The sequence below is a fragment of the Triturus cristatus genome, chromosome 5_1, assembly GCF_964204655.1.
Source record: "Triturus cristatus chromosome 5_1, aTriCri1.1, whole genome shotgun sequence".
Classification (NCBI taxonomy): domain Eukaryota; kingdom Metazoa; phylum Chordata; class Amphibia; order Caudata; family Salamandridae; genus Triturus; species Triturus cristatus.
Window position 1 is genome coordinate 12333664 of NC_140587.1, and position 22166 is coordinate 12355829.

Here is a 22166-nt window from a genome sequence, read left to right on the forward strand (position 1 = left end):
ACTCTCTCTCATGTACAGTCAATTCTACACCCCAAAACTCACATATACTGTCTAAAAATATACATAGTTATTCACACATATACAACTGAGACATCAATTCACTAATCAACACACCTGTACACACAGTCAACTACCCATACAGCCCTTCTGAGATGCACTTTTGAATGTATACAACCAGTGAATCAGCCATTCAGCTATGTATGCACAGAGTCAGACATCCCCCACCCACCCACCCACATAGACACTCAGACACCCATACAGATACTCAGAAAATCAATCAATAACCCATATATACACTGATGTAGCTACTCACCAACCCATGCACCTGCCTACACACCAACTGAGAGACTAATATAGACATTCACACAGTATATTCACTAACCCATGCATTCAATAACATACATTCAGTCAGTGACTTATACAGTCAGTCATGCATTTACTAAATAATTCATTCAGGCACTTGTACATCCACTCATTCTTCAATAGACCTTGGCATAGATATATATGACAAATATTTAAAGTTTATAGAAACACACATTCACTGGATGATGTCATCAGGGATGTAATCAGTGATGTCATTTGAAATGTCATCAGCGATGTCATGAGTGATGTCACTGACCATGTCATGAGTGATGTAATATGTGACATCATCACCAGTGCATTGCAGGCGCGTGAGTTATAGTTAGCTCAACTAACTATTACGGGTGAATTTCTCTGGTTTTATATGAGTCAAATGTCCAAGTAACTATAACATCTCTGAAACCTATGTTTTCGTCAGTGAATTTCTAAGGTTTTTTATATGCTAATTTCTAACTATAACGTCCCTAAAACCTATGTTATTTTCAGTGAATATACATATATATATTTAATTTCTTTATTTATTTCTTTATTTTCACAGAAAAAAACATAGGTTTCAGGGGTGTTATAGTTAGCTGGCCATTTCACTCGTACAAAACCATAGAAATTCCTCTGTTATAGTTAGTTCTGCTAACTATAACTTGTGTGCCCGCAATGCACAGCTGATGATGTCACATATTGCATCATTCATGACATGGTCAGTGATATCACTGATGACATGTCAAATGACATCACTGATGACATCACTGATGACATCATCCAGCGAGTGTAGTTTTGTTTGAAATGTATATATGTATTATATATATATATATTCACTGAAAAAACCATAGGTTACACACATGTTATAGTTAGCGGAAATTTTACTGATAAAAAACCAATGAAATTCCCCCGTTATAGTTAGTGCAGGAAACTATAACTCACGCGACCGCAATCCTCTGCTGATGCTAATACTGTATTTAGACACTTATTTGCCCATGTCTTCTTCCATAAATTTTTAGCTATACATATATTACAAATATTTTTTTTTCATAAAGACACATATGTCATCAGCAGAAGATTGCGGTCGCGTGAGTTATAGTTTCCTGCACTAACTATAACGGGGGAATTTCATTGGTTTTTTATCCGTAAAATTTCCGCTAACTATAACATGTGTGAAACCTATGGTTTTTTCAGTGAATTTGCAAGGTTTTTTAAATGCTAATTCCTAACTATAACGTGTGTGAAACCTATGGTTTTTTCAGTGAATTTGTACGGTTTTTTAAATGCTAAGTTACTTTACGCCATTCGTGGCGTGCGCGCCCACTTAACGCAGTTCGTTCCGTGCGCGCACCGTGCGCTTCGCGCACCGTGCGCGCACAGTGAGCACGCGGTGCGCTTCGCGCACCGCGCGCCCACTTTACGCAGTTAGTGCCGTGCACGCACGGTGGGCACGCGGTGCGCTACGCGTACCACGTGCCCACGTTACGCTAGATGGGCCATGTACGCACGATGCGCTTCGCGCACCGTGCGCACATGGAGGACATATTATGCGCTTCCTTGTGATAGGTAATCTGTTGAAATTTTTTGGGGAAATGGTGTGTATTTATTGGCCATGCACAAAGGTGGCCTTCGGCCGCCGTTTGCACACGGGGTGGAGAAAGTGTGGAATTTTTTTTTTTATTTTTTTTTTACCGTACGCGTCGGTAAGCGTACGGTAAGCGTAATCGGCGAAATTTTTGAAAAAATAAAAAATTACCATTTTTTGCCTTGGGGGGGGTCCTTGAGGACTCTACTACCATGGTTATGTGCATGGGCGCTGTCTAAAAAGCCCCTTTATGTGTTTGCCATTTGTTTATCTGCTCCCCCCTCAGAGTGCGAGAGAGAAAATGGCGGCCGCCACTTCCTGGTTTCGACCGATTCGAATGTTTACTAAGATCTAAGGGCCAATCAGAATCGCGCTCGCGCACGCCACCGTACGCGTACCGTAAGCTTACCGTAAGCGTACCGTAAGCTGGCTCAGATATATATATTGATTTAAAGGCTATTTTCTCAGAATCTACTGAACAGATTTACACCAAACCAACAAAAGGCACTTCCTTGACCTGAGGACTACCTCTCTGCCAAATTTCAAGTAATTCTGTTCAGCCGTTCGGGCTGTAGCCCTGTCTAAAGGTCCTATGGAAAAATGCATGGGAAAAACGCGTTTTGGGTCCCCCCTTTTATCTCAGCCCCCGCTTGACAAATCCCCCCGACACTTTCAGGGTAGGAGCGGAGCGTAGCGCCCCACCTATTTTGAAAAATTCACAAGGAATCGTCAACCGGCGCCAAAGTTATTCAAAATAGAATGTTGCGGATTTCCTATGGAAACGGGGTCCTAACTATAACTACCCCTTAACTTAATGCCACAGAAGATCTATACACATGTCTATGACCTCTCCACACAAGACTAACAACCCACATATTACTGGGGTCATTATTTGACCGTCTCCACAATATTTCAGGGAGAACACGTTGTATTGTATAAGATCCTTTTTCAACCAAAACTTCATTTGAAGCATTTGTAATTTTATAAGGATTTTAGAAGTATTTATTGGACTTTCTTTATACTAGGTTTTAGGGATTTTACTCATCCACTCTTTTAAATTTAAATTTAAATATATATCTATTTATTGACCTATTTATTAAACATGATAACATATTGTCATAACATAATATTATCTATTTTAGATTATATTATGACATTTACTGATTTGGCTTTTATGTATCACGATATTCATTTATAGATTCATATATGTATTTATCTATTTATTTATTTATTTATTCAACTATCAAGTACCCTATTCTCCTAGTGTATACAGGGAAGGCTATACATCGTTCACTTGTAACTTTATATGCCTGATCTCTTCAAAGGAAACAATACTACTTACAGCCACGCATTAGTCCATAATATTAATGTTCACCTTTTGAAGACACTCGTGTTTACTCAAACATATTATTTCAACTTTGATCCTATGGAGAGGCCATTTTTAAACCACTTTGTGTTCTTGAGATATTATGCAACTCAATCTGATTAACTGAGAAGTATCACTAGATAGTCTTTGCAAAGTTTATCCATGTCTTGCATATCTGTGTATTTGTGACCTATATTTTTCATTATACTTTCTCAAAGTCAATCTGCATTCATATACTCCAATATGAGCTGACTACATAAAAAATACACCTATAAAAAAAAAAAAAAAAAAAAAAAAAAAAATTTGTTTTATCAATGAGTAGACACATGTAAATGAAATTGTGTATATGCTGGACAAACCGGAATTGCATGTTTAAACAATATCACTGGGGCTCCAGTAACTATTGTGAGGGAATATTCTCCTCATGGATATCTATATGCATACATTTGCCTATATTTGCTTTGTCCAGATGTCAATGTTCGCTAGGAAACTTACCTGTTTGCATCTAAACTAGCGGAATTGCATATATTTACATTTGCCTATTTACACTTAGAAATTATGCACCAACCGGGGGTAATGGTGGCAAGACAATCAAACATTGGCATATGCTTTTAAACTATGTCTTACTTGACATCTATATTATTCACCTTTATTAAGGATATATCCTTTTGGGATTTCTACTACGTACCCCCACAGGCATTCAAGCACTTTTTTGCACCTTTTTGCACACTTTTTTCTTACATTGGTTTTAACATCATATATTCAGAGTTCAAGGTCAAATGATCGACTAATATGCATTCAATTATTGTAATACTAGCGTTTTGTTCCAATGAAACCTTGACCTGTGTATTTATACCGAAATCTATTTTATTCAATGTTTTATGATTTTAAAGGTTTTTTATATACTTTTCTGGCTAATCACATGTAATTTTACTTATTGTATTTTACACGTAATTTTAACCCGTAACGAATATGGAACTACCAATTACTTGCTAGCAGTCTGTCATCTATGTCATTTGTTGTTTACGGAAAAAGCCAATCAACTTGCTTGTTACTCTCGTTATATAAACCAATGAAATGTAATGTTACCGTGTCATGTGATCAAGGCCCATGTTCGGGCTGAAACGCGTCATGGCGGCATGGTGATTTTGCAATAAACTGAACTTTTGCACGATACTGTGGTCCGTATCCGTTTGTCAGAAGCGACATTATCGGAGTTCCTGGATATATATATATATATATATATTCACTGAAAAAACCATAGGTTTCACACATGTTATAGTTAGCTGGACATTTCACTCGTACAAAACCATTGAAATTCCCCCGTTATAGTTAGTTCAGCTAACTATAACTTGCACGACCGCAATCCACTGCTGATGACGTCACATATTACATCTCTCATGACATGGTCAGGGACATCACTCATGACATCACTGATGACATCTCAAATGACATCACTGATGACATCACTGATGACATCATCCTTGTGTAAGAGTGGCAGACCTCCTCTTATCCTAATATAAACTTTGATACACACATTGAAAAATACAAACTAAAGTTTTGAAAACTATAGAGATACCAATACCAGTTAGAACAACCAATTCAGTAATTCCAAAATCTACATACGCATCCACTCATTCATCAACACTTCTATATAGTCACTCATACATGTACTCAGTCATATGTACTCATACACCTATACATCCTGTTACACACCTACACTCATACATAGAGTTACTCACACACATACTCACACATGCAAATAAACATCCATTTACTTGCATATACAGCTATACACACACCACTACACTTACTTCTACAGAAATGTACACATACTTACTCTCTTAAACAATCACTTATAGAAACACATACTTATTTATACAGGAACTCTTCCAATCTCTCACTCTCATATATCCTCACTTATATACATCAATACTCACATATACTAGTTTAAAACATATGGACTTACTCATAAAGACACTATTGAGACAGTCATTCACTCTCTTACTCACCCATACACACACTCATCCACCCATACTGTCCTGCTCACATACTGTCTACAAAACACATACAAACAGTGAGTCACTCATTCATGCATCTATACGCTAAGTAACATCCCCCACTGAACCATACAGACACTCATACTGACACTCTAAAAACGAACTAATAACCCATATACACACTCATGTAGCTACTCACCAACCCATGCAGCCACTTATAAACAAAGTAAGACACTGATACAGATATATAAATATTTAAACATTACTCACTAATACTTGTATTCACTAAGATACTGTTAATAAGTCAGTTATACAATTAATTTTACAAAAAAAATATCAATTTAGACACTTATTTACTCATTTATTCTTCCATTAACCTTTAGATACACATATATATAAAAAAAATATATTTTTCAGAAAGACACATATTCACTGGATGATGTCATCAGTGATGTCATCAGTGATGTCATTTGAGATGTCATCAGTGATGTCATGAGTGATGTCACTGACCATGTCATGAGTGATGTAATATGTGACGTCATCAGCAGTGGATTGCGGTCGCGCAAGTTATAGTTAGCTGAACTAACTATAACGGGGGAATTTCCATGGTTTTGTACGAGTGAAATGTCCAGCTAACTATAACATGTGTGAAACCTATGGTTTTTTCAGTGAATTTGCAAGGTTTTTTAAATGCTAATTCCTAACTATAACGTGTGTGAAACCTATGGTTTTTTAAGTGAATTTGCAAGGTTTTTTAAATGCTAATTTCTAACTATAACTTGTGTGAAACCTATGTTTTTTTTTTAGTGAATGTGTAAGGATTTTTAAATGCTAATTTATGTATGTATTATTATATTTTTTATATATTTATTTTACAATAAACTACCTATGTATATAGTTATAGATTGACTGTATCCTGTAATATGGAATGGCTCAGCTCTTTTTTATTGAATTTGGATAAAGTTAAACAGCATAGTTAATATCTTCTATAAACTTATAAACAGTTTAAAATGTTTTTTTTTTAAAGGGTTTTTCACGGGGCGCGCACCAGCAATTTTTTTTATTAAACAAAATGTTTTTTTTTAATTTATGAGGTCCTTTAGGGACCCCCTGAGAAGGTCTAGGGGGTCAGGGAGTGTCTTCCCTGCCTCCTTTTCATGTTTTAGAAATCAGGTTAAAAGTAATTAATTTCTGATGCGTGCGTGCACCGTGCGCGCATACGTGCGAGCACCGTGCGCGCGCGGCAAGTCATGTGATTACGAAACGACACTTTTCATTGGTTCATAGTAGTTTCTGTTCCAGAATCTTCAAACACCACACCCACTTCCCTCACTATTTCTTCTTATTTCCTGGGACAAGGAGCTGACCAGCAATTTTACTTGAAAATGACAGAACAGCAGTCTACTTCAGGGAGTGAGGAGGAGACCTTTGTGGTACCACCAAGGAAGTCCAAACAGAAAGACTCTTTCATCTGGAAATTCTTCACCTTTTCAGAGGGCCAAAAGAAGGTCAATGCACCGAAGGTGACATGCACTATTTGTGGAAGTGTCTTATCCAGAGGAGATCCCACGAAGAAATACTCCTTTAGTATTTATTCCATGTTGAGACACTTCAAGACAGTGCATCCTGTACCTTATGCTCGAGAGAAAACTAGAGCCCTAAGAGAGAACCCTCCACCTGCTCAGCCAAGCACATCATCTGCGGCCGCAGATTCTCCGTGTACCAGGTCACTGGACATCCGCCCACTTTTCCAGAAGGTGCACATACATTGTAATGTGTGCAATGCTGTTCTTTGCTACGGTGAGAGCAGTATTAACTTGATCGAAAACAAAATACAGCAGCAGACATGCTCCAGCCCATAATTTTTTTCATTTATTATTTCTGTTCCTGTTGAACAGTTTTTCATTACCAGTTTTTTTTTGGTGCTCTAAAAAAATTAAAAAAAATACAAAATTGTTAAAAAACTTTAAAAAAATACAAAACAAAAAAGACAAAAAAAACAGTTCTTTTCAGAACTCACTTCACTTCTCCAAGAAGAGCTATATTCCTAATATACTGTGTTGTAATTTTATTGAATGAATGTGTAGTGTATACATGAATGATTGAAATGATTGAAATGACTGAGTGAAGAGGAGGAAAGGACAGACAGAATGAGTGAGAAAAGGAAAGTATGATCAGTCATGAAAGGGAAGTGAAAGACTGACTGCAACAAAAGGACTAAGGGTAGAGGATACAGGTAAGAAGAGTGAATGAGTAAGGGAATGGCAGTGAGTAATGGAGAGTGATGGAGGGGGAGTGAGAAAAGGGGAGTAAGGGACGGAGATAGGAAAAGGGAGTAACAGATGATGCGGATGAAGTACAGCAGGGTAAAGGGATTGAAAGTAAGAGAAGTGGAGTGATGGTGAGATAAGGGGGATGAGGATTAGAAAAGGGGGTAAGGGAAAGTGAAAGATCGGGAGTGAGGGGATGGAGCTATTTAGGAACTGGAGTGAGAGAAAGGGAGTCAGGATTTCAATGAGCAAAGGAGAGTGAGGGAGAGTGAAGGAAATAATGCGAAAAGGTGAAGGGGTGTGAGATACAGACAGGAGGAAGTGAAGTAGGAGAATAGGAGTGACTATGAGTAAAGGATAGTGACAGTTAGGGAAGGTGAGGGAAGGAGAATGACGGAGAAGGTCAAAAAATTAACATAGATGGAAAATGAGTGATGGAGAGAGGAGGAGTGGTAGAAACAGAGGGGCAGATTTACAAGCCCCTTGCGCCTCTTTTACACCGCCGTTGCGTCACTTTTGTGATGCAGCGGCGGCGTAAAGCCAGTGCCATGCTGCGGGGTTTTACACCGTGACGCATCTGGGAGATGCGTCACGTTGTAAAGCCCTGCGCCACATGTAGGCGTTCTGGCGTAGGGGGGGGCGTTCCAGCGCAGGAACGCCTCCTAAAAGTGGCTGAGTGAAATCTACAAGATATCACTCAGTCACTTTTAAGGCCATGCTGCGTCAAAACCCTGCGCCTGCTTGAAGCAGGCGTAAGGATTGGCGCAGCATGTTAGGGATAGGGCACCCCGAGCCTTGTTGGAGCTGCGTCGCACTTGCGACGCAACTCCAGCAATGCGCCGCCTTTCCGACGGGGGATTCGTCACGCATCTGCCCATCCGAGTGCCAGGGTGCGCCGCATTGTAAATGCGGCGCATTAGTGGTGGCGCACGGGTGGGCAGATGCGTCACAACTCTTCTGGCACATCTCTGCTGATTAGCAGAGATGCGCCAGAAGTTGTAAATCTGCCCCATTGATGTTAAGGATATTAAGGGTAAGACAGACAAAGGGAGAGAGACAGAAACAGAGACAGAGAGCAAGGAACTGAGAAAGAGTAAGGAAGTTAGAATGACTGAGACATATGGAGACAGGGAGAGAAACATGGTTGAAAAAATAGTGATGGAGGCAGTAAACCTAGGAGAGTAGTAGAGAAGGAGTGAGGGAGTTACGAAAGAGCAGTAAAGGAAGAAGAGAGAGGGAAGGGGAATGAGAAAAGCAGAGTGAGGAGAAGTGAAGAAAAGGGAGCATAAAAGTGAAGGGGTGAGAAATACAGATATTTTAAACTTACCTGACCAACAAAATAACTTAATTAGAAATAAATGGGTTTTTTTAATTACAAGAAAAATGGATTCAATTTCCCAAATTTTCTTTCTAGATCTGAAAAAAAAGAAAAAAAGTAGTAATATTTAACAATACATTTTAGAATACAGTACACATATTTTCATATTTAACAAAGTAATTTTTTTGCCCTTTTTTTGCTGTTTTCAGAATATATTGAATTTCACGGAAAATAGTGATATCAATTGTATTAATCACTTAACAGCGGGCAAAAAAATAAACAATCTGAAAGATTGTTTAAAAAAGCCCTGAATCTATCCTCAGTAAAACATACCTTGATAGAAATGTAACATATATATTAAAAATATCTTCTAAGAACAATAACTATTTGCAATAAATAACGTCTGTAAATCTTGCTGCTTAAGCACATACACCAAAATAATATTTGTCAAAGAAGTTCACAATAGAAACATTTACCTTTCCATGAGGCCAAATGGTAATTTTTAAATTCTTTTTAGGTGAAATATCCAATGGTAATCCTATAAAATCAAAATAATGGTTTCTTCAGATGCTGCAATTTGTATCTAAAATTTTGGTTTTAGAAAAATTAAGTAGGAATTTGGTAATTCTGCAGGCAAACGTTGCTTGAAAATCAATTGAGAATCATTACACAGTGTCCAGCCTTTTTCACATTTTAGATAAACTGTGTAATGACCAGACGTTATAGAAGGTCCATCATGGAAAATTATTGCAACTGCAACAAAAGTCGTTCCTGATATTGATAATTGATTTCCTACAAACTTCTTTATTAAAGTGTCCAATTTTGTTCCATCAGCTCTACAACGTTGCATCATTAAAATTATATACTGTCCATATTTCTTTAAAAAAAACATTGATAACATTTCTGATTTACATTGAGAACATTCCATGTTGTGATTTGCATCTTTAACTAATTTACTAAAAGTCACTGATTTACTCTCTGGTAATGTTAAATGTATGAACCTTTCAGAATCAACATTAGTGCTGCATGTGTTCATACAGTTTTCACAACAATGTTCCCATTTATAAGAGAGACCAAACCTATTTTCTATTTCTACCCCTTCATCTTCCAGTACCATAAGCATATACATTAAGAATTCCTGTACATCTTGCTGGACATTTTGTGTAAACTGTGTACATCCAGAACGTACATCTAAAAGATTTTTAACATCAGAAGCACTTTCTATTTTAGTTTTATCATTACTCAACTTCTCATAAAGGAAACTCAGCAGAGGACAAAATCTTTTTTCATGATTTAGTATTATCTGCTCTTGCAAACTTTCAAGATAAAATACAACATTCAGCACTACATTAGCGTAGCAGTTGACACCAGAGCTATTTTCAAAATGACAACCAACAACCTCTTCAACATTGTCCTTTTTCTTTTTGCTTGCAATCACATCACTCTCTTTTAGTTTTCTCTTCTGTACATCCTCATTACAGATATTCTCAATTCTCCTTTTCCGACAAACAACACATTTTTCACACACAGGATACTGACCTAAATGAGGAGCATAGGTTCTTCTTAATCTATTATACTCCTTTACACAATTTGCATCAGCACTAACTTTTGAGTCATCAAAGTCTATCAAGAATAAACCAGATAATGTTTTCACTCGTGACAAAGCAACATATGCCATACCTTCTTTAAACACACTAGATCCAATGTTTACAAAAGCACTATCTACAGTTAATCCTTGAGATTTGTGAATAGTTACAGCATATGCTAGAGAAAACGGAAACTGCTTCCTACGTACATATAAGTCTTTCACAAGCAAAAAACGAACTGAACAACGACTAATGTCTTTAACCTCTTCAATCTGATCAAATTTTATTTTTAAAAATTCAATTCCATATTTTTTCTGGTAATTAACAAAACCCACAACTTTACCCATAGCTCCCTTCACTAAACCTTTTTCTACATTCAAATTACGTCTTAAAATTACTCGACAGTTCATACATACATAAAGATTCTTTTCTAAACCAGCTGTTTTCGATATGTTTTTCTCTAGAGAATCCAATTTAGTTTTCAATTTGCCTGTCAATATAATAGTTATTCCTTCATGCTGTATTTTATCCACGGCTTCCATTTTCATAATCTCTTCATTTTCCAATTTCAAAAGTTATTCATTGAATATAGAGCATTCATGTAGTGTTGGCATTAAGCAGATTACAGTATTTGTTTTTGCAATTTTCTTGTATATTTTCTCTGGAACTATTTGTTCTGTTGGAAACAAATTACATAGCAATCGACTCTGTAAAGCTTTTCTGCCATTTTCTGTGAGTAGTCCAATTCTGATATCTTTGAGAATACTTGCATAATCATCATCATTTGCTTGCCGCATATTGGTAATGAGTTCTTTGTAGTCAAAGTATGACCAAATATTCACATTACCTATACTTCCTAAAGACTTTTTCGTGTCTTCATGTGCAAGAGTATTAAATACTGGTTGTCCTTTAACTGGAATGAGCTGCAGTAGATCCCCAAAAACTATAACGTTTTCCTCCAAATAACACGTCATAGTCTGTCTTTAGAATTTGCTGCATTCTTAAATGCACAAAGGCAAGCATTAAGTTTGATACCATGCTTACCTCATTAATAATGAGATCTTTCATTTTCTTCAACACTCTTGAAACTTCAAAACATGCTTCTCCTGTTAGCTTGTGGTATTCTATTTTGTTCTCATGCTCTACTGGTAACATTAGCAAACGATGTAAGGTAATTCCTTTTATGTTATATGCTGCTAACCCAGTTGGAGCAGTAACAACACAAGACAAAGTTGAATCAGTTTTTTTCTGTAGGTAGCTTCTAATTACTTTAATTAAGAAACTTTTTCCAGTTCCAGCTTGTCCACTCACATACATTCTGATTGGTTCAAATGATGTGCATGAGCACTCTTTATTTTCATGTAGTAATCCATGATCAATTTGTTTTGTGACTTCTTCATAAATTTGTTGTTGTTCATCATTCAGTTGTTGTTCCAAATTTGGTAAGTCTATTAAATCTTCCTGAGCTTGATTCATAGCTGTTTCCACTTCAGTCATGGCTATTGCAGCTTCATTTTCCACGATTGGTTGTCCTAGGGGATCTTGACTGAGCGTACCAGAACTTTGACTGTCTTGAGAACTGTCTCTAGCTACTTCAGCTGCAATTGTAGCTTCTTGTTCAATTTCTTCATTTAACATTTGTACATAATTTGTGAAAGTACTGCATTCTATGCTATCTTTACATGCATTAAAGGAATCTTCATAGCTCTGAAAATCTCCAAGTAATTCATCCTCTGAATGCCATGGTTTAAGCAGCTGTAAAAGTGCTAAGTAGTAAAATTCCTTTTTGTCAGTAGTGTCGCAACTTAGCTTCCTGTGATTAATCAAACTTCCTTTTGTTTGTTTCACCAAACATCCTTCCTCACCAATGACTTTATATTTTCCATTGTTGATGTCTTCTGTGGCATTCCGTGTAAAAATGTAGTTTTGCAGCACTTCATAGAGACACATGTTCTCAAGATGATGACTTCTGTTTGGGTAATATGTGTCCAACATATTTGTTTTCAAAATGTCTGTACTTTCTGGTTCGTTCTCTGCTAAATATTCAATTTCTCGAATAGATTTCAGTACCCGATTTCGCATTCCTGCAAGGCCTAAACTTACCCAAATTATTATTCTGGATTTGGAGTACAGACTTGCAGATGATAACTTATCTAAGCATTCGTATGACCCAATTTCTCGATGCGATAACATCTTTAAACTGAAACTGTATAGCTTTTTACTGACAGTCTTCTCGTGAGAAATCTCTTCCCACATTTCTTTCAATTCCGTTTTCTCAGATTTAGTGATGTAAGATGTGACATACCGAGCAACAGCAATAGAATTGTCAGCTACATACTGAATATCCATGTTAGCATTCCACATGGATAAAATGACTGGGTTGTAGCCATTTATATATTTTGACTCTTCTTTTCTTCTTAGGTTGTAGGTATTTTTTGGAGATTTTCTTGTAATTGTATGTCGCACAGCTGACATAAAACTGTTTACTTTTCCTTTTGAAAGAACAGGTCGTGGAAATCCAAATCGACATTTTGTGTAGAATTTATCTTTATTCTTGTACTTTCGTCGACAGTATTTTCCACACCGATGACTTTGGAAACGTAAAACTTGCTCTTTAAAGTTTTTTTCTTCTGTGCTTTTAGGTATAGCACATGTTGCATATTCTTCAATGAAAGATAAAACTGCATCATCAGAATCTGTTCCAAATTTTGGGGCATCCTTGATCCACAACAGCATATGAATATGAGGAGCACCTCTTGCTTGGTACTCTTTTCTCCAAAAGAAATCCACAACTTCTCCAAGAGTTGGATTTTTTTTATTGCAGATGAAGGACATCATAGCCTCAAATCTATGATTGAAATATCTGCAAACATTAACCGGATCCAATGAGCACAATTCTCCTGCTGTCTTGTATTGGATGTTTTCAATATTTGAATTTGCCTCTCGAAGAAAATCCAGTAAATCATCCCAAGCGTACTCAGCCCAGCTTAGTGTAAGGAACCATGTCCTTACCATTGGGACGAGATCCCCAGGGGGTCCTCGGCAGCTGAGTTTGGATCCAATCTTGCGACCCTGTCTCTAAACCAGCTTGTTAGCGGGCCCACCCATGAAAAGGGACATACCCTCGATCTTGTCTGGTCCACCATGCCTCGAATGGAGATCCTTGCGGTCAGCCCCTGCATCTGGTCGGATCATTATCTGATCAAGGGCTGGGTCCCAGGGGAGCCTTTAACTGCGGCCCCTCCACAAATAAGGAGGAAGGTCCGTCCATGGAAAAAGGTCGAGGCCGACTCCTTAGTCACGACTCTGCTCTCCTCCCCCCCTCCGAACAGGATGCAAGGAAACCTGGATGCAGAGACCTCGACCTTTATGACCTGGATTCGCTCTGCCTTAGATAAACTAGCCCCAGAGCGACTAGAGCTCACCCGGAAAAAAGGGAAAGGAGCTCCTTGGTGCATCCCTTAGGGAAAGGAAGCAAGCTCTCAGGAGGGTGGAGCGAAGCTGGAGACGGGATTACGGGCCTACAGAGGCACTAACCTACAAAACTATGCTGGTTAGCTATAAACGAGCCATCCTGGCTAGGAAAGCCGCCTTCTATGAAGGACGGATTAGGGAGGCAACGAATAAACAAAGGGAAACCTTTATTATTCTAAGGGAACTCACCCAGTTGAGTGACAAAAACAGCAGTTTGGCCCAGCCTGACTGCGATGCCTTCCAAGGTTTCTTCCTCCAAAAGGTGCAGGATATCCTGTTGGATATCTCTAGGCTCTCGGACAGTTTACCAACACAACTGGGTATGGACAGCTTGCAGTCCGTAGGAGCTTTGGTTAGGCTTCCAGCCATCAATGAAGAGCACCTGATAGAACTGGTTAGTCGTATTAAATCAGGATCTTCCAGTGATCCCTGCCCTCCGAAAATTTTCAAACTAGCCTTGCCAGGTATCCAATCCCAGCTCTTGCAGCTAATCAATGCCTCATTGGAAGCGGGTTACCTCCCAGCATCCCTGAAGGAGGCCAGGGTTTCCCCACTTCTGAAGAAAGCAGGTACTGACCCTTTAGTACTAAAAAACTACCGGCCTATCTCTCAGCTGCCTTTTCTAAGCAAGATCTTGGAAAAACATGTCTTGAATGTAGTCACCCACTACCTTGAGGAACACCATCTCCTACATGTCAGGCAGGCGGGATTCCGACCACAACATAGTACGGAACTGGTGATGGCCACGGTCACCGACGAGTTAAGAGTAAGAGCCGACAATAAACAACCTTGTGCTCTGATTCTGTTAGATCTCTCGGCAGCTTTCGATACGGTCAGCCATTCCATCTTGCTGAGCCGTATCGCGAAGTTGGGGATTGCCGGCCAGGCATACAAGTGGCTGGAGTCCTTCCTGTCGGGCCGCACTCAGAGGGTTCAGATGGGGGACCAGCTATCAGGGAGTAGTGATGTGACCTGGGGAGTGCCTCAAGGATCCGCACTCTCCCCCCTACTGTTTAATATCTATCTGCAACCCCTGATTGAGCAACTCACGCGTAAGAACTGTGAGGTCTTTAACTACGCAGACGACACACAGTTACTGGTCCAGCTGGGTGATACATCAGAGGCCCAGGAAGCAGTCAGAGATCTTCTGAGATTCACGGTCAACTGGATGACTAACAACTTCCTTAAAGTTAATGCAGACAAAACGGAGGTTCTGGTGGTGACCAACATTGCTAATCCCTGGGATGACCTGTATTGGCCCCCAGAACTCGGTAAAACTCCGAGCCCGGGGACGGTAGTGAAGAGTCTTGGCCTAAAGATTGATGCGGCTCTCTCTATGGCCCCCCAAGTGTCGGCAGTGGTAGGTTCCTGTACTGCCGTGATGCGGCAGCTGCGTAAACTTACTGCCATTCTCTCTGCCTCCACGCTGCAGACTGTTGTCTCCGCTACCGTCATCTCGAGGCTAGATTATGGCAACGTTCTGTACTTTGGCCTGTCACAGAAGCTGATGAGGAAATTGCAAGTCGTGCAAAACGACGCTGCCAGACTGGTCTTTTCTCTTCCTAGAAGTGCACATGCTTCCACCCTCCTCCGCAAACTGCATTGGCTTCCTGTGAAGCTGAGGGTCCATTTCAAAGGCCTTTGTATGGCCCATAAAGCACTATTTGGCAATGCCCCGGAATATATTAAACAGCGATTAAGGAAGTATGTTCCCGGTAGGTCACTGCGTTCTGGTTCGGTCCCTAATTTGGCTCAACCTAGATTCAATTTAAAAACTAAAGGAGGTAGGGCTTTCTCAGTGCTCATTCCTCAACTTTGGAATGACCTTCCTCCGAGCCTGAAGGAAGAATTCAACCTTCTTTCCTTCAGGAAAAAATTGAAGACATTCTTGTTTGGCACGGTAACATCTTCGGCCTAATTGGGTATCGGCAGATGGTTGGGAGGGGCATGATGTTTGTGGGCCGCCTGTTTAGCGCTTAGAGACCAGTGGTGATAAGCGCTCTATAAGAGCCATTTAACATAACATAACATAACATAACATGTAGGAGTTCCTCAATTCCGTAACATACATTTCAATTCTCCATGGCGTCGGTACCAATATTCATTAGTTCCACGCTGACAAGCCATCAGATTAATCAATTGAGATACCAAATGATCATCTCGCTGTTGCACTTTGTTCATAAAATCCTTTGCAGACACATTATGTAGATGTACTCCAGTTTTTAAAATGTGATTTACTGCATAAGATAGTGCAGACAAGTCACTTTCAAATAAAAGATGGAACAAATAAGGAATACTTTGACGAAATCTTGGATCTTCTGCATATAATCTTGTAGTCCGATACTCAGAAGCAGGAATCTGTACTGGACGTTCATCATATCGTCCACCTTTTCCTGTAGGAAACAGCTGGGGAAAACAACGAGCTTCCAAGCTCTCCTCCCATACACTCACAGGAGTTCCTTTTGTTTTTTTCATCTGAAACAGATCAATAGTGTTTCCCATAACTTCTTTAGAATGAAGAGGATGTATGCTGAAATGTTCATAAATTTCTTCTTCTTTTGACTTATCCACTTTTTCAATTTCACTGCCAAGTGGCTTTGAACATTGTCCCCTCTGCTTTCAGATCTTCATTCTTCTGAATCCAGCCTTGGATTCCACCGGACTCTTCTTCTGTCTTCACAAGCAGCAAGTCTTCTTTGGATTCCATTGAAAATGACGCCGCGACCCGACACCAAAAGACACCTATGCACCTGGCTTCGCTGGGTGAGGTAACTCCAGCACTACGGTGCTCCTGTGGGTGTTGGCTCTAGAACTACATACCCTGTAAGTGACTTGCTTGTAGACTCTCCTCAAGTATCCTTAAACTCTAAATTTCCAATCGCGACTTGCTCCATTGACGTCAATTCGGATCCACGGCTGTGTTCTCACACTGCATGCATCTCCCGTGGGTCCTTTACTTACCTGCCTTGGGTGGTTTCGTGAGGCCCCAGCGCTTCTGAAGGCCCTAGACCTTGTCTCCTCGCAAGTCGTTATTCTTAAATCTCTTTTTTAGTCTGTACGCCCCTAGGGCCCCAGCCATATTTGTGCTTAACTTATTGTGAAACGTTGATTTGTGCATATGTCCCTGACTTCTAATCTCATAAAGTGATTAGCAGAGAGTTGTTAGTAATAAATACATATATATTTGATATATATATACCTGTGTGGTGTCCTTTCATTTAGTAATTCAAGAGATTATAAGGTAAAACAAGCTGCTTTACATTCCTCTAAAGACTTAGCCTGAAGGCTACTCTCCACAGCTATCACTAGGATAGCTTTCTTGAAAGGTTGTCTTAAACCTATCTACCATAAGAGTCGAATTGTACTGGTACAAGGTGTCCCCTTTAACTAGTGAACAGCATATACCAGGCCAACTTCTCACATTGGTGGGCAGCATGTGGGATTCCAGTTTGCTATTGTTTTACCAGAAAATCTCTATTTGAATTACTAACTGAAAACCACTATAGGTACTCAAGGTACATATAAAGTCAAGCTTAGTATCAATAAGTTCTACTGAACTTAGAGCTGTGTGCCAAGGGATAGCACACCCTTTCTACAGCTCAAGCAGTGGCGTAGCTAGGGGGGCGACGGGGGCGGACCGCCCTAGGTGGCACTGTTTTGGAGGCGGCGGGCGCGTAGCACTGGCAGCCCGTTGCGGCGGCCTTTATAATTTATTTGGGGACACTCACTGTCTAACACTTTGTCAGTCAGTGTCCCCAGTCCCCAAATAAATAATAAAGGCCGCCGCAACGGGCTGCCAGTGCCTCGCGGCTCTGTTTGAAGTGCAAGCAAGCTCACGTGAGCTGCTTGCAACTACTGCATGCACAAGCGCACGCACGCTGCACGCACCGCATAGTGGTGGTGGTGTGGTGCGTGCGCGTGCGCGAGTCGCGACCGGGTCACCAGTCTCTCCTGGGCAATGCCAAACTCCCGCACACAGACATGGGCTAAGGCCCAGGTCCCGCAGTCGTGCTGAGCTCAGCTGCCGCCCGTGGTGCACATCGAGCAGGCGGCATTTATTTGTGCTGCACGTTTAGGCGGCGCCATAATTCTGCACAACGCGATTACGCGTGGGAGCCAGCTTCGACCGACTCGACCCTGTCCTGGTGGGGATTTTTTTTTTTTTTTGTTGCATCTTTTATATAGCGCGAACTCGACCCGAAGATATTAGAGCGCTGTACATGAGCACCGTATTTACATTACATATTCACATACATGCCAACATTTCAGAAGCGCAAAGTGGGAGATTTTATAAAAAGAATCGGGAGAATGGGGCCTTGAATCGGGTTACTGTCATGTATGGGCCTTGGAAGTGTGCTGCTGCAGGATTGAACATTTGAAACGCAAATGCACGTTTTTTTCTTACCTTGCAGAAGCATGGAGCACAATGGCAGGACAAGAGTGGGTGATGCAAACTTTGTGCCTTGGCCTGGCAGTGCATACACCCCCCCCCCCCCCCCCCGGCAGCCTGGGCTGAAACAGCTACCCGGGCACACACACAGCCGCCCCCGAGTACTTCACAGGTGTTTAAAAGACCATTTGCATGTGACTATTGCTGGAAGAATTAGCACCTTTACACAATACCAAGCCCTGTCAGTTGAAACCCCGAGGAATCGGGTTTTTTGCTTGCAGGAATCGGGAGGCGGGAGACTAGCCTTGAAATCGGTAGTTTCCCGTCTGAATCGGGAGGGTTGGCATGTCTGTATTCAGGCATGGGGAGATTAAGTGATTGCCCAGAATCACAGGATGTGGACGCGACCTCGAGGCTCGAACCCTGGTTTCCTGCACCAAAGTCGGCAGCGCAGACGACGGACCACATCCCCTCCCCTAAATGGATTGATTCCCACCACCGACGCACGCCATCCAGGACAGGCGGGCCCAGGCACGCCGGCCGCGGCTAAATAAAGTTGGTCAACAGCCTGCTAAGTGCTGGGCAAGGCTGCTGAGAGCAGCTCAAAGCAGCATGATGAGATCCCGCCTGGCGACTCGACCCATGACCTCAGGCCTACCTATGGCTTACTCGAGTGAGGCAGGCCTTCTGAGTCGCCGGTGAACCTGTGCAGAAGTATAGGAGCTGTCTAAGCTTCTCATGTCGGCACCTGCGCGTGGGATCCGATGCCACAAGAAGTCATTCATCTTCAGGAGTCAGTACGAGTGCAGGTATATTTTAAAGCAAACACTTCTGTGCAGTGCCATGTGTATTTTTTAGACTACTTTTACAGCCTGCTGCATAACACGCACTGGTGCAAGTACTCTTAGATAGTGCGTCCTTTTTAATGCTCACTCTCTCAAAAAGTATATATTTGAAATAAAACTGCCTACAGCCGAATTGTGACCCCTAGGCTATGTGTACTTTAATCAAACTTTTCTCCTGAGGCTTGCATGCACCCCCATGCTTAATTGTGTCTCAATGTTAATTGCTTAGACTAGCAATGCAACGTAGCTTCAGATTGTTAATAAATAACGGGCGGTGACGCACACCCTGCTGTTATCAACGAATTAATTCTTATTAATTCTTATCAAGTTGCTCAGTGTGTCCATCTGAGATAAATTACAGTCTGCAGAGGGGTTGTGACCTCTAACCTACGCGTGTACCCTGGTCCCCGTCCCCCGTACTCCGCTGAGGAATTACAGGCCTTAGCCCATGGAAACACCCCCTTAAAAATCTTAGATCTTGTTTCAGTGCAAGATTTTTGCATGCTGTGGCGCCTTCTGTTAAAAACAAGATCTGCAAACCTTAGTCCATTCTCTAGATGTCACCAGGTAGGTATGTGAAACTGCCCCACTCACTGGTCTATCGAGCCTGGCTTCCCCAACATTATTATTAATCTCAGCAGCAAGGCTTACTGCAAACATGGAAAGGGCCGACCACAGCTCATCAGTTAGAGAATGTCTGCGCTCGCTCCCAGTAGAGAAACACTGCATACTCAGGACAGTGCGCATAACCTTCAAAGCCCTTCACCAACCTACCTAGCATCAGCAGTTACACGTCACTGGGCAAAACAGAAATCCCAGAAACAAAGAAGCACTGATGCTTGTAGCTCTGAAATTCAACATAAAAAAATCGTATGGCCTTATTTAGAGATTGGTGAATGGAATACTCGGCCACACAGTGGCACATATCCTGTGCTCTGTATACAAAGGCTATAGGCTACAATGCACCTGTAATACATTTGTGTCTGAGCATCCCATCGGCCAAACTCCAAAGTAGGCCCTGCACCGCCACATATGCAGTGTCATTCTTAAATCAAATATTGTAGCGTGAAGAACAAACTGACTACTTAACGTTCACTATAAGACAACACGTCTTTGCTAACATGGATTTATATGACTTGGATGCATTTATCAAAATATGTATCTACAAATTGCAAAATGCTCTGACATCAACCTGAACATTTCTTTGTAAATATGTATGTTTATTATTTGGAATCATTTCTCACATTTTTTTGTAAAAATAAAAAACTGTATAGTACTTTAACATCGTCTGCGTGTGGTATAAAATTTCAAATAAAGAAATAAAAACGTAGAAATTACCAGCATTCGCAGGGTTCTATACTTTATGGAATGCTCTCCGACACCCCACTGTACAACCGGCGGCCATGTCTACGTTTCTACAGGGCAATGCCTGCAATGTTCAGCTCATGGTTTGTGCACGTGGAGCGGCGCAGCTGGCACCGGAATGCAGAAAAATGAGTCAGAACCAGTGTGAGGCAGAAAACCCAGAACCAAAGGGGTGACACCAAGAACCAGTATTCTTAGGGCTCTGATAAAGGTGGGGATAAGTCAAAAAACCAGAAGTCTTCACAAGGGGCCCAAAAATCTGCATCTGGTGGGGATTCACAATCCAACAAGGGAAAAGGCCAAAAGAAGCCCTGGTGCAAATTCTGTAAACAGAAAGGGCACTGGACTTCTGATTGTACCAACTCCAAAGACCAAACCACCACCACTCCTGCCCCAAAGGCAACTGTTCCCCCTAGTTCAGCGACTGGTGGAGGTGGTACACAGAATAAGGGTGTAGTAGGGCTGACCCTGGGTTCTGAAGTGGACTCTGGACTAGTCAGAGTACCCACTCAGGCATTGGTGATTTGTGATGGAAACATTGATATGTCCTTCCTAGTGAGCCCCAGTTTTTGGGCAAATACAAACAGCAGCCTGTAATAAATGGCAAACAGGCTTTGGCATTTAGGGACACAGGTGCTAGTGTCACCATGGTGGCAGAGGACCTTGTTGACCCTGGACAGATCATTCTGGGCGAAATGTACCAGGTTACCAATGCAAGCAATGTCAGGACCAACCATAGTCTGGCAGTTGTGAATTTATCCTGGGGAGCGGTAACTGGCTTCAAGAAAGTTGTAGTCAGTGCAGACCTCCCTGTAGAATGTATCTTGGGCATTGATCTAGAGACTTCGGCATGGTCTGAATTAGAGTTATGGACGCATGCTGAGATGTTGGGCATCCCTGTAGAGGTATTTGCTGTGACCAGGTCACAGGCCAAAATGCATAACACTGAACCAGCTCTGGATCCTGAAACTATGGACCAGGTGCTTCCCAAGAAGAGGAGCAGTAGGGTTAAGGCAGTGCCTTCCCCTCTGTCTCAGATCACAGATTCACCTCTTGAGGAAGGAGAAGCAGATCCCGAAGAAGGAACTGCCCCAGAGGGACTTGAGCCTGATCAGGTTGAGGTCTTGGGGGCAGGGGGCCCTTCTAGGGAAGATCTGAGTAAGGAGCAACAGTGCTGCCCCTCTCTTGAACCCCTCAGACAGCAGGCTGCTGCTGAGGCTGCTGGGAGTGCTAGTGGGTCCCATAAAGTTTATTGGGATGAGGGACTCCTATATTCTGATGGTAGAGATTGTGAGAAGGTGGCCTGATATATGCTGTCCACTAGTTCTAGTGGGCACCTTGTATCAGTCCAAACAACCCCTAATGGTGAATGGTTAAAGACAACCTTATATGAAAGCTATCCTAGTGGTAGCTATGGAGAGCAGCCTCTTGAAGGAATGTAAAGCAGCTTGTTTTACCAGTCTATAATCTCTTGAATGATCAAATGAAAAGACAACCACACCAGGTATATATTCAAAGTGTATGTATTTAAGATAGAACACACCCCTCTAGTCTCTTTATGAGACTGGAGTTCGAAGTACTAAAGTTACAAGCGTTTAAGCATCAGTAAAAGCACAAATACACGTGTGAGC

General features: G+C 41.2%; 1 protein-coding gene across 1 annotated transcript in view; it reads left to right on the forward strand.

Annotated features, from left to right (window-relative positions):
- The window catches only part of LOC146829956 (GTPase IMAP family member 8-like), a 318652-nt gene that overhangs the window by 175829 nt on the left and 120657 nt on the right, over nt 1–22166 (forward strand). Inside the window, exon 4 of the mRNA XM_085606067.1 lies at nt 13927–14504. Coding sequence (XP_085462193.1) covers nt 13927–14504 — 578 coding nt within the window. The remainder of the gene's footprint in view (nt 1–13926; nt 14505–22166) is intronic.